The following is a 13,545-nucleotide window of genomic DNA, read 5'->3' as shown; positions in this document are numbered from 1 at the left end:
GACTGATAAGCTGTAGCACTAAACAGTGGCATTCTCTAGACCAGGTTCATCGGGCAAAACTTTTCTGAGCTTCCCACCCCCAATGTGAAATAAAGAGAACAGCACCTGCCCTCCCCACCCACGGCTGCTTGGCACTACTGAAGTATAAAGGCAAAAGCACTTTACCACAGAAGGACAACTTCTCACTGACTGTTTTCCGATGGTGAGAATGAGCCCTTTCTCTCCCTGTTCCTCTCAGACACATCTTTTCCCTGTGGCCCTCTTTCTTGCTCCTAAAGCTACCTGCCAAGACCTTACTAAGAAATTGAAGGTGGAGATTTCTAAGAACTTTTTAAAAGAACTCTAGAAGAATGGAACCCATTTTTTTTTTTTTGGAACCCATTTTTATGGTGTGGTGGAATGAGTATTCAGACCAATACCTATGGACACACCTGCTTCGCCGGCTCCGAGGTCAGTGGATGCAGCTTTCTTAGCTTGTCTGCGTCCTCGGTTTCCATGCCTGCTGCCAGACTGACCCTAGAAAACCAGAAAGAGTGGCAAACAAAGTTGTCATATGTGAAAACATAGCACCTAAACAAACTTTGGATTTGTAGCCTTGGGCCTCCACCTCTCAGCTCACTAGGACCTCTCCAGGAGGCTGTCTTTCATAAACAAAGTGCTGTGCCTGTGGCTACCCCCATCTTCTGCTATCAGTAGCGAGCATCACTGAGCTGAGCAGCTCCCACCTTGTCCCTTGCTCTGTTCTACACTGGGCCAGTGCTAACAAGTCTCAGCAGCTGCTACCTTGTCCCTTGCTCTGTTCTACACTGGGCCAGTGCTAACAAGTCTCAGCAGCTGGCTGAGGCACCTCTGACGTTTTCAGAAACAGTTAGGGTGTTTAGCAACAAAGTCTGTGGAGTAGGAAATGCCCATCATACCTGTTGGTGTGGAATGTGTCCATGCAGAAGAGTAGGAGGGTTGTACTGCAGGGGCTGGCCAAGCAGAGGATACCTGGCATCGCCTGAAAGTCATTAAAAACACTTTTCATGGTTCCCTCTTTTTGGCTGTAATGTACTTACCAGAGTTTGCTAACTGTTCAGAAAGAAGATAAACATAGAAAACATGTTTGGTGGGAAACAAGTATACATAATGGGTGTATTTTTAAAATTTATTTGTGTGTTTGTATGTGTGCCAATACTAAATAAATTATGAGGGTGTGTGGAGGCCAGAGGACAACCTGTAGAAGCTAGTTTTCTCCTTCTGTATGTAGGCCCTGGGGATTGAACTTAGGGTCATTAGAATTGGAGGCAAGTTCTTTTAGCTGTAGAGCCATCTTACTGAGCCAGATGTACTTTTTTTAAAATGAAAAAGTTGCTTAACTTCTTCAAAGAGCCAGAGTAAGCTTCTGAAAGGAGAAGAGCTAACTGTCAGCAGAGTTACAAAAGAGGGCTGAGTGGTAAGGACAGATTAGGAGAAGGGATAGAGAAATTGCACTGTATGCCTTAAAACTATGCATTTACTTACAAAAAAAAGTTTTGAGGGTTTTATTACCTATGTAGCCCACGCTGGCCTCAAGCACAAAGAAATCCAACTGCCTCTGCCTCCCAAGAATTGGGATTAAAAGTATACACCAGAAACGGCCAACTTATTTTTTAGTTCTGTGTATATGAGTGCAGGTGCCCAAGGAAGCTGGAAGAGGGTATCACATCCTCTAGAGCTGGAGTTACATTGGTGATGTGCTGTTCAATATGGATGCTGGGAACCAAACTCAGATCTTCAACAAGAGCAGGACTTACTTTTAACTGAGACGCCATCTCTCTAGCCCCATCCTTTACTTAAAAACAAAGTCCTTCCATTTATATTTATTATTTACTGTGTGTGGGCATGTACTTTCCATGACACAAGTGTGGAAGTCAGAGGACAACCTGCAGGAGTCCGTTCTTTCCTCCCGACAGGTGGGTCCTGGGGAATCAAACTCAGGTTGTCAGGCTAGCAGCCAAGTCAAGTGTCCTTAGATGCCGAGCCATTTTGCCAGCCTTTCACTTAGTTTTTTTTTTTGGTTTTTTTTTTTTGGTCTTTTTTGTTATTTTGTCCCCGCCCCAGCTGAGGACCAAACCCAGGGCCTTGTACTTGCCTAGCAAGAGCTCTACCACTGAGCTAAATCCCCAACCCCTCACTTAGTATTTTTAAAAACTAACTTTAAGTATGCCCATGTGTGTGTCCTTATGTGGGTATGTATATAGGAGAGCAGGTGTCCCAGGAGGCCAGAGGTGTTGGATTCCCTTGGAAGCAGAATTATAGGCAGTTGTGAGCTGGTTGATTTGGGTGTTTTTAGTATGTACTTGCTTAGAGAGAGTGAATGACTTGGCTTTTCAGCATCCCTTGGCTCGCCAACTAAACCCACATGGGTGTGGCAGTCAGGACACAGGTCTGCGGTTGGTTCTCTTCCATTCAGATGGGACACTTGTCACAGTAAAGGCAGAAGCAGTGCTGCTTTCATTTGTACTCTCCTTTTAACAGGAGCCCAACAATTCAGCGATTACCAAGTGCCAAGGACGCATGGACAAGGCATCTTAGGCTCATTCCTTCAACAGCATCCTAACACAGAGAAGTGGGGCACAGACTGTCTGCCTGCCAACAGGGATGCTTTCTTCCTTTCTGAAAAATGATTAATTTTATTATTCATTTGTATTTATGTGTGTGCCTGGTGTCTGTAGAGGCCAGAAGAAAGGGGAATCCTTTGGGACTGGAGTTAATGATGGTGGTGAGCTGCCATGTGGGTGCTGGAAACCAAACCCTGGTCCTTTGCAAGAGCAGAAAGTGCTCTGAACAGCAGGTGTCACTGGACACCAACCCTGCTGTTATTTTGACCTTGGACCCTCTACCCTCTATAACTGTGAAAATAGATGTCTGATCTTTATAAATGAGAGAGAGAGAGAGAGAGAGAGAGAGAGAGAGAGAGAGAGAGAGAGAGACAGACAGAGAGACAGAGACAGAGACAGAGACAGAGAAAGAAAGAGACGGGGTGGGGAGACGACGACACTGGGACTAGCATGGACTTTTGAAATCTCAAAGCCCATCCTCAGGGACAAACTTCCTCTAACAAGGCCACACCTTCTAATCCTCCTAATCCTATCAAAAGTTCCACTCCATGGTGACCAAGCATATATGTGTGCTTAAGGGGGTCTCCCTCTCTCCCCCTCCCTTTCTCTCTCCCTGCTCTCTTGGGGTTTCTCTGTGTAACCCTGGCTGTCCTAGAACTCACTTTGTAGACCAGGCTGGCCTCAAACTCCCAGAGATCCACCTGCCTCTGCCTCCCGAGTGCTGGGAATAAAGGTGTGCGCCCCCACTGCTTCAGCAGGGCCATCTCTCCAGCCCTCAATACGCTTTTCTAACAAGCACTCTTGTTTTGGATCACTGGTGGCTCAGTAGTGAAAGTGCTTGCTGTGCAAATATGATGATCTGCCTTTGATTCCCAGGACCCACACAAAGGTGGAAAGAGAACTCATTTCACAAAGGTACCCTATGACTTCCACACTTGGAAACCATGTGTGCTCTTCCCCCGATCCCAGGGCATACATATACAGTAATAACAATAAGTAAAAATAAAATTAAGAAATAAAGTAATCGAAGCATAAAAAATATAGGAATATAGAATTACAAAGGAGAAAATAGTGTTGGAGAAATCACTCAATAGAAGTGCTCTTTCAGAGGACCTAGGTTCAATTCCTAGCATCCACACAGTGACTCACAGCCATGTTGTTCCAGAGGATCTGACACCCTCTTATGGCTTCCACAGACACCAGGCACACAGGTGGTACAGACATACGTGCAGGCAAAATACCCATATTCGTAAAATTAAACCTTTTTTTTTTTTTGGTTTTTCAAGACAGGGTTTCTCTGTGTAGTCCTGGCTGTCCTGGATCTTGCTCTGTAGACCAGGCTGGCCTCAAACTCACAGAGCTCCACCTGGCTCCGAGTGCTGGGATTAAAGGTGTGCACCACCACCACCACCACCACCACCACCACCACCACCACCACCACCCAGATTAAAGTTTTTTTTTTTTTTTTAAAGATTTTTCTTTATTCATAGAGCAGGGGCACATTAAACTTTGTATAATGCTTACTGAATCAATTTCTTAATAAACAAACTAAACACATAAAACATTGTGTACCGTTACCATGGAGGAATTACTACGTCTCTAATTAAGTATTAGCACCAAGGGTGATAACATGAGTTTGATTCCTGGAACACGGTAGAAGGAGAGAAGCAACTCCTGCAAGCTGTCTTCTGATTTTCACATGTATGCACATACTCACACAAAATAAATAAATGTATGCAGTTATACAGAGAAGAATGGCAGGTGTCATCAGGATGGTTACCAGCTCTCTGAAGCTGTGACTAGTTTCATGAACACTTACCCTGCCCAGGAACAAAAGGTCTAGTGAACTGGGACATGATGGAGAGCGGTGGTCCCGACGGACGGATGGTCTTCAAGGTGGACAGCTGAGCTGGTGCGGGTGACTGCACTGGGGAGATGATGGGGCTGCTCAATTGAGGGCTGTGCTGGAATCACAGCAGAGGGGAAATTAGGTCACACTGGGCAGGCTGTTGCACAATTTCCTTTTGGACAAAATTTTTTATTCACTGAATTATAAACTGATACCTGCTTCAAAAGTTAAATCATTATGAATAATCTTTACCTTCAAACACTACCAACAGGTTAGTCCTATGCATGCGCATTCACACATCATCATTACAAAATGAGAGCAGACTATTATACTGTTGAAACCTGTTGTGTAACTTGGCAATGATGCTGCTGCTTTTGCAAGAAGAATATATACCTATCTCATTCTTCGCTAAATTCAATGTTCACAACATTTCATTTCAAAATAATTTCGTCCTTGGAAATTATAATACATACAAAGGATTTCTAAGTTTCCTAAATGGTGCTAATGTTTTCTTTTCTTTTTGGCAGTCTTACAGTATAGCCCTGGCATACCTCAAATTCAATACGCAGACCAGGCTAGCCTCAAACTCATTGGTGATCTTCCCAACTCTGCCTCCTGTGCGCTGGGTTACAGGTATGCACTGCCTTACTCAGGCTGTATCTTCTTTCTATTCATTTGCTTCTTCTCTTACAATTATCTGACTTTGTGATGTGAGAGCCTTCTGATAAATATGCCGTTATACCACAATTATATAAGCATTAAAGTGCACTTACAAGATCACTGAAACAATGCTAGGTGACAGGAATTTTTCAGCTCCACAATAATCTATTTTCTTTGGGAGGCAATACTGGATTGAACCTAGGACCTCAAACATACTAGGCCTCTACCAGTTAGCCACATCCATAGCTGACCATGACACTCCTGACCAATGTTGTACACTACTGACTGAAATGATGATGTGGCATACAATATATGCACTTGTTTGTTTTTTTTTTTTTTCCTGAAAATAATTTGAGTGAGCAGCTCATGATACTCCTTCAGGAGAAATTAATATCTATTCTCTGAAAATAATGACACTTCATGCTTTATTATTTTGTGTATGCAGGTAGTTTGCACACATATACTTATAGCACTATGTGCTAGCCTCAACAGAACATCAGATCCCCTGGAACTGGATTCATAGACAGTTGGGAGCTGCCATGTGGGTGGCTGGGAATCGAACCCAGGTCCTCTGGAAGAGCAGCCAGTGCTCTTAACTCATCATCCATCTCTCCAGTCCCCAACATTTTCGTATAAAACCACAGGACCATCACTAAGACATCAATAGCATAATACTATGATCCAAACCACAGAGTTCTTTCCAATTTTGACAGATGTCCCAATAACGTCCTTTCTAATAATAGAGAGGCAGTAACGTCTCCTATATTTCTGGAATTCAGACTAGAACCCAAACTGTCCTGAGCTAGAGCTCCTGTGGTGCTCCAGTACATTTGATCTGGTACAACTTCTCTTGCAGAACTCTGACATCTTTGAAGACTCATTTTTAAAGATTATTTTGAAGACCTTTGTTTTTTCTCCCTGAGATAGGGGTTCAAGCCCAGGTTGGCCTTGAACTCATAATTATCCTGCTTCAGTGTCCTAAGAACTGAAATTACAGGCATATATCATCACTGCGCTTGGATTGCTGTACCATCTTTTACTAGACAAAATTCTAAAAGTGGATTTGTGAACTAGACTTTGTACTTTGTTTTAGAAAATGGGAAAACGTCACCAATTGGCATTCCAAAAGAGTTGTATTATTAATTTATACTACAACCCAGAAACACTAAGAGAGCTTGTAGCTAGGTGTTTGCTAACATTTTAAATTATGTCTCACTGAACTTGCCCAATTTGAAATATGAAGTACTTTGAGATCAGGGTGAAGCTCAGTGCTAGATTACTTGCCCAACACTCATGAGGCTCTGGACCTACGCCTCAGCAACACACACACACACACACTAACACACACACACACACACACACACACACACACACACACAAAAAAAAAAAAAAAAAAAAACACAAACAAAACCCCAAAACAAAACAAAAAACAAAACAAAACAAAAACCCAAATCAAATAAACACAGTTTAATTATTTAATGTTCATTGGCTATTTATAGTCTGTTAGCAAATCTATACATGAACTGTCTGTGTGTTCAGCTAAGATTTTATCAAATATACTTGAAATCTTTTTTTCCCCTACTTTTAAAAAGTCCTAATGTGAGCTGGGCGGTGGTGGCACACACCTTTAATCCCAGCACTTGGGAGGCAGAGCCAGGTGGATCTCTGTGAGTTCGAGGCCAGCCTGGTCTACAAAGTGAGTTCCAGGAAAGGCGCAAAGCTACACAGAGAAACCCTGTCTCGAAAAACCACCCCCCCAAAAAAATAAATAAATAAAAATTATAAGTTGCCTTAGTCATGGTGTTTCTTCATAGAAATAGAAACATAATGAAGACACCTGGTTTTTGATTCTTTTTCTTTGTCAAACTTGCAATTCTACTTCAGCTTTCTGAAGGCTGCAAATTTAAAGACATGAACTAGCTAGCATGTCCAGCTCTCTTCTGATATATTTTTAGGTTAAATTTATTTGAAATATAAATAAGCTGGGAAGTAAAAGTGAGGTATAAGAATCAAGAGTTTAGCCGGGCGGTGGTGGCGCACGCCTTTAATCCCAGCACTCGGGAGGCAGAGCCAGGCGGATCTCTGTGAGTTCGAGGCCAGCCTGGACTACCAAGTGAGTTCCAGGAAAGGCGCAAAGCTACACAGAGAAACCCTGTCTCGAAAAACCAAAAAAAAAAAAAAAAAAAAAAAAAAAAGAATCAAGAGGCCAGCCTAGGCTACAGAAGATCTCATTTTAAAAGTTGGAAAATAATATCTGAATACTGATATAAATGTCTGGATGTAAGGGCTGTTCAAATGCCCCTATTAATCATAGAAAGATTTCAAATACAGTGTTATCATCCTATGTGATGAAAGGGTTGCTTCTAAATAGCAAACCAAACCACATGTAGTGGCTTCTAGTTTTAATCTCAGGGAGGCAGAGACAAGTAGAACAATATGATTTCTAGGTCACAGGACTGACTACACAGTGAGACTCTGACTCAAAAACAAACACAATCAGATAACAAACAACACAACTTACCTGGACAATATTGTCTATGCTGCTAAATTCCATGCACTTCTGCCCTCTCTGGTGGTCACAGTAATACTTGTTTTGTTTCCACTGTGGGGGGGAATGCGCCCGAGACTGTGGATTGTTTGGGAGGCTGAGCTGCATCATCACCATTCCTCCACCAGGTGGCTGCTGTGGCACAGCTGGAAATCAGGGTAATGAGTACACTGAAACTGCGTTTCAGCAGCTAACGGCTATTTTAGAACACTAGGAAAACAACACTAATTTCACATTTCTGAATTAGGTTTTCTAACTATGTATACAAGCTAGATTGAAGCTCTCAGTGTAGCTGCGCTACATATAAGTGGTGTGTGTTTAAAAAGGCATTAAAACAGCCTGGAATTCCAGCACTCAGGACCTAAGGCAGGAGAATCATGCCTAGGTTAGGCTGGTTTATGTAGTGAGAACCTATTTCAAATAAACAAAAACCATAACTTTCAAGAAAACAAGCAAACAAAGAACTTCTAAAACAAGCAGTGGGGATTCTTCAGACCTAAGCATCTGGAAGGACCTCATAGAGAACAGCACAAAATGTAAACTCAAATGTTCCTAACTTTTAAAATAGATGTTTTCTAGATACAGACAAATTTTGTATTTTACCAAAAATAAAGAGGCATGCAGATTTATGTGAGTTTGAGACCAGCAAGGTCTACAAAGAGTTCCAGGACAGCTAGTGCTATACTGAGAGACCTTGTCTCAAACAAACAAACAAACAAACTGCTGTGGGATGTCTTTCTGTATGCTGTGAATGTGTGTGGCTCCCACTGGATTATAAATAAAGCTGCAGTGGCCTATGGCAGGGCAGGATGGAGCCAGGTGGGAAAATCTGAAAGAGATAGTGAGAAAAAAAAGGCAGAGACACCAGCCCACTGCCCAAGGAGCAGCAAGATGCCAGTCGACCAGTAACACCATGACCATGTGGCAATATACAGATTAATAGAAATGGGTTGAGTTAAGTTATAAGAGCTAGCTAGCAAGAAGCCTGAGCCATAGGCCATAGAGTTTGAAATTAATATTAAAGCCTCCGAGTAATTATTTTATAAGTGGTTGTGGGACCGCAGGTGGGAGAGATTGGTCTGGACCTCGGGCCGAGTGGACCAGAAAAACTCCCCCCTACACCAAACTAAATCAAAAAGAAAATAACACCAAAAATAGGAGGAAAGGTTATACCTGTCCAGGGCAAACTGGCAAAGGAAGTAGCTTCACCTCCTTTAGTCTGCTTTCTCACTTGAAAAAGGAGGCTAGGCAGGACCAACTAGGTTGGCTTTAGAGAAGTGCAAGGGTTGTATGTATGTAAAAACACTTTGCTAAGGGCTGGGCATATTGCTCAGTGGGTAAAGGTGCCTGCCGCCAAACGGGATGACCTACCTGAATTTGATCTCTAGGACCTACACGAGGGAAGCCAACAACCCCTGAAAATAGTCCTTTGACCTTCACATGGGTACTGTTGAGCGAGACAGACAACCATCCCTAATAAACACTTTGCTAACTGTGCAGTACAGATATGTAAACAAGGGTCCCTTCTTATTTCTCTTGCATACATACTACTGCCACAGCATTTAAAAATGTATTTATTTTGTGTGTGTATGCACACACAAAGACACATGCATTGAGTCATGGCACATGTAAGGAGATAGGACAACTTCCATCTTGTTAAGGCAGGATCTCCAGCTGTGCTGTATATATACTCCAAGCTTCATGGCCCACAAGCTTCCCAGTGATTCAATCTCTGCCTTTCATCTACCATAGAAGTACTGAGATTACACATGTGTGCCACTATATCCTGGTTTGGTTTTTTTTTTTTGTGGGTACATGGCAGGAGTAGTGGTGGTTGAGACAGGGTCTCATTTTAAAGACCTGTCGGGCCTTCAATTCACAGAGATGTGCCAGCCTCCGCTTCTTGGGTGCTGTATTAAAAATATGCACCACCACACTTCATTTTTGTTTTTTTTTAAAAATGTGTGTTCCACAGATCAAGCCTGGATTGTCAGGCTTCGGTGGCAAGTGCCTTTACCCACTGAATCATATTCCTAGGTTCTATTTTTAGTATTAAGTATGTACTTTACCTGTTATCAAGAACATTAAGCTGTGTGAGATAGGATCTGTGCCCCTGTCTTAAGGATGGTGGTTCCAGTCCCCTACATATAAAACCAGCTTGACTGGGCAGGATGTCTCAAGGTCTCCTAAAAGCCTCAGCTGAAAGTGGTTCAGGCTGGATATAACCACGGTTAGTCATTTACTGACAATCACTCATTGTTTATCTGTCAAAAAACCACCACAGGAAAATACAGTGCAAGATCTTATAGAAGCAGAGCACAGCATTAAAGCTTTTTAAAGCTCTGAACAAACTTGAAAAAGAAAGGATCTGGGGGATAGGCGTTTCTAGGAGAAGGAAAATCGGTAAACCAAGTACTTGTGGTGTCAAAGTGTAATTCTCAGCACCTAGGAGGCTGAGACAGGAGAGTAGCCTTGAATTTGAGGCTAGCCTGAAGCAGAGTGAGCTGTAGGCTAGTTTGGCCTCGACCTAGTCTCAAAACGGGATAAAAAGAAAAAAAGAAGTGTAGTAAGAAATAAGGTTCTGTGTGAATGAGCACACATGTGTGACTGGGAGGCTTGTTTGTGAGGGAGGGAGGAAAAAGGGCAGTCCATTTGAGTTTTATGTTATATGTATGGAATTTTGTTTGTGTGGATGTATGTGTGCATACCATGTATATGCAGTGTCTGAGGACTCCAGAAGAGGGGAATAGATCCCTTAGAACTGGAGTTAGCCATCATATGGGTGTTAGGAACTGAACAAGGGTCCTATGGAAGAGCAGCCAGTACTCTTAACTGATGAGCCATAGCTCCAGCCCATTTTTTATTCAGAGAATGATATGAAGAAATTTCTGTTTCAGGAAAATAGTTTTATAACTATGTGTGTGTTGGAAAATCGATAAAAGCAATAAAAACATAAAATAAATAGAACACGTAAGAGATTATTGCAAAGACATGAAAAAAAGACTAAAACCAGCATAGTGGGTAAGAAGTCTCTGAAGAAATAGTCACTGTGTGTGTGACAGGGAGCCACAGAAGAGTCATGGTTCTGAGACCTCCGCACTAGTCACTAGATGGAGGCTGTGCTAAGAGATGTAAAAAGGAAGAAATATCGAGTCTAACATGATTTTAAACTTCTGGGTAGAGATGTCCAGTAGACAACTGGCTACATGATTTTGTTTAAGTAGGAGCAAGATTTGCCAAGTGTTAGCAAAAGGTAGTATTTGAGGCCTTAGGCTGATCTGATTACCCAGAAAGATCTAGAGAATAAGAGAGTTTAGGAAAGGATCCCCAAGATTACCAACCCAATAAGAGGGGGAGAATGAAGGCAGAAGAATGGGCCTAGTATTAGAAAGCGAAGGTGTGAGCTGCACATGCCAACCTGATTCAACACAGAACATGAGACATCTGAGTGTATGCCAGCACTCTGAGAGCTAAGAACCAGTCAATTCTCCTCAAATGAATGAACCACAACCTCTGCATCAGCTGTCTAGACATACCTGCACATTGGTGGCCTTGGAGCTGTTGAGAACTGCATGGTGACGTGGTTCTAGGAAACTGTACTTGTTCTGACCCTGGATGTTGTAAGTAACCAACTGCAGAGCTATAGGATAAAACACCAAACACAGAAAACAGTACAATGAAATGCAGATGACTGAGAGCCTGAAATAAACATTCCTCCAAATCTATTTAAATGGATATATTTTTCAAACTGGCAGGCAGGAGTCAAACCTCATTTTAACTCTTTTTTGAACTGTGATCACTCAGTAAAAACCACTTTACGTTCACAGCACCAACCGAGACACTGAAAACCAAACTCCCAACCCTATCACTGAAATTTTTACCATTATTCTAACATTTCTGTTGTAGTGTTCAAATAGTGATTTAAAAAAAAGAGGTCACACTGGGTGGGGGCGCACGCCTTTAATCCCAGCACTGGGGAGGCAGAAGCAGGTGGATCTCTGTGAGTTCAAGGCCAGCCTGGTTTACAGATCGAGATCCAGAAGAGCCAAGGCTACACAGTGAAACCCTGTCTGGAAAAAAAAACAAAAACAAAAAAACCCAAAACAACAAAAAAGAAGTCAGTAATTTATAAATAAAAAGTAGTGTGAGTAGAGCTCATGGAACTACATAAAAGAGAAGGTGAATATGAAGGAGAGTGGGGAGGGGCATATGAGAAGGCTTGGAGGGAGGAAAAGGAAAGGAGAAATGCAATTAAATTATAATCTCAAAAGTAAAAAAAAATGAGCAATTTGACAATAATCAGACTCAGAAAAAAATGTTATTTCTTGAAAAATGTAGTAAACTGGGCATGGTAGCGCACGTCTTTAATCCCAGCACTCAGGAGGCAGAGACAGGGGATCTCTGAGTTCGAAGCCAGCCTGGTCTACAGAGCGAGATCCAGGACAGCCAGGGCTACACTGAGAAACCCTGTCTCGAAAACAAACAAACAAACACCAACCCCAAATAAACAAACAAAAGGAAAAATGTAGTAAAGATAAAGGCAACAAAACACTCTGACATATTCTAACATAAAAACAGGCAAACATAGAAGGCAATTAGCCAAACAAAACAAAAACTTAAGTTCTTGAGATATTTTTGAATAGCACTTAGAGTCAAACTAATATGGGTTTACTATAAATCTTCACAGTTTTCCCTTTTATAAATTCTTTCAGGATGATGATTGGTCGGGAATCCTAATCTATAATACCAGCCTGGTCAGTCTCTATTAAGCCATTAATCCATCTTTCAGTAAGGATCACTTCATAACACAATGATTTTTTGGGAACTGTCTCATATAATTGTACTAAAAACACTACTTTGAACTCGATTACCCAATGAATTAGAAACTACACAGACAGATAGATATGCTCAGTCAAATCCAGAGACAGGCAGCTCCTAAGACATATACAGAACTTATAAAACATGTATAGGCTATATTTTCTTATGTAAGGAATTGAAAAAAAAAAGAAAAGAAAAAAGAAATGGCATGATGGACATATGAATTTAAAAAATCTTTAGGGCTAAATATACTGAAATGCTCATGACTAAAATAATATGATACCTGGGATCTAAAGGATGAGCTGGAGAGTTGGCTCAGTGGTAAAGATCACTTGTGCTCTTGAAAAGGACCTAGGTTCCATTCCCAGCACCGTAGCTCACAACCGTCTTAAAATCCCAGTCCCAGAGGATCCATGCCCTCTTCTGACCTCCCAGCAGAGCAGGCATGCATGTGGTGCACACACATACATGCAGGCAAACATGCAAACACATAAAATAATAAAATAAATAAATCTAAAAAAAAAAAACCAACAAAATACTATAGGAGGGGGCAGAAGCAGAGGTTTAGACGAAAGTACAATAGTCACTGTAAGTGTTAAGTGTGAACACATGGGGATTCTATATGTATTTGTTTACATTTACATGTTTAAAAATGCCCCAAAGTTGGGGGTGTTAACAGTGTGGAGCATTTTTAAAGCTTTGTGTTCAATTCCTGGCAACATACACACAGATTCATATGCAATCTAGGCTGATGATTCCTTAATAACAACAATTAGCTTTGCTGCATAAGTGAAAGTAAGCCAGGAGTTCCATTAAATGGAAAGAGAAAGTAATGAAAGGGAGGGTTTAATAGAGTGATTCAAGGGACTAGAAAAATGGCTTAGAGGTTAATAGTGTTTCCTGTGCCCCACCCCACTACTTGTTTTGCTATTAATTATGCCCAGAACATACTACATGAATATGAGTGACCAATAGAAAGAATACAGCTTAGGCAACGTCTGGAGGAGTTTTCAGGTTTCCTTGGCCCACAGAGCTACCCTCACCTGATCTTGTTCACATGCTTGTGGTCTACTCACTGTGAGGTGTCT

At 41.7% G+C, this 13,545-nt stretch overlaps 1 protein-coding gene across 7 annotated transcripts in view; it reads right to left on the bottom strand.

Annotated features, from left to right (window-relative positions):
* The window catches only part of R3hdm1 (R3H domain containing 1), a 139,578-nt gene that overhangs the window by 1,495 nt on the left and 124,538 nt on the right, over positions 1 to 13,545 (bottom strand). For all 7 annotated transcript variants that reach the window (XM_052736816.1, XM_052736814.1, XM_052736817.1 and 4 more), the window contains 5 exons: positions 11,176 to 11,279; positions 7,613 to 7,785; positions 4,402 to 4,546; positions 918 to 1,000; positions 432 to 516 (listed from right to left, as the gene is read on the bottom strand). In XM_052736816.1, the coding sequence (XP_052592776.1) occupies positions 432 to 516; positions 918 to 1,000; positions 4,402 to 4,546; positions 7,613 to 7,785; positions 11,176 to 11,279 (590 nt within the window). The remainder of the gene's footprint in view (positions 1 to 431; positions 517 to 917; positions 1,001 to 4,401; positions 4,547 to 7,612; positions 7,786 to 11,175; positions 11,280 to 13,545) is intronic.

This window comes from Peromyscus californicus, unplaced genomic scaffold, assembly GCF_007827085.1.
Source record: "Peromyscus californicus insignis strain IS unplaced genomic scaffold, ASM782708v3 Scaffold_14__1_contigs__length_90479793_seg_2, whole genome shotgun sequence".
NCBI lineage: Eukaryota > Metazoa > Chordata > Mammalia > Rodentia > Cricetidae > Peromyscus > Peromyscus californicus.
This window is presented reverse-complemented; position numbering and strand designations above follow the sequence as displayed.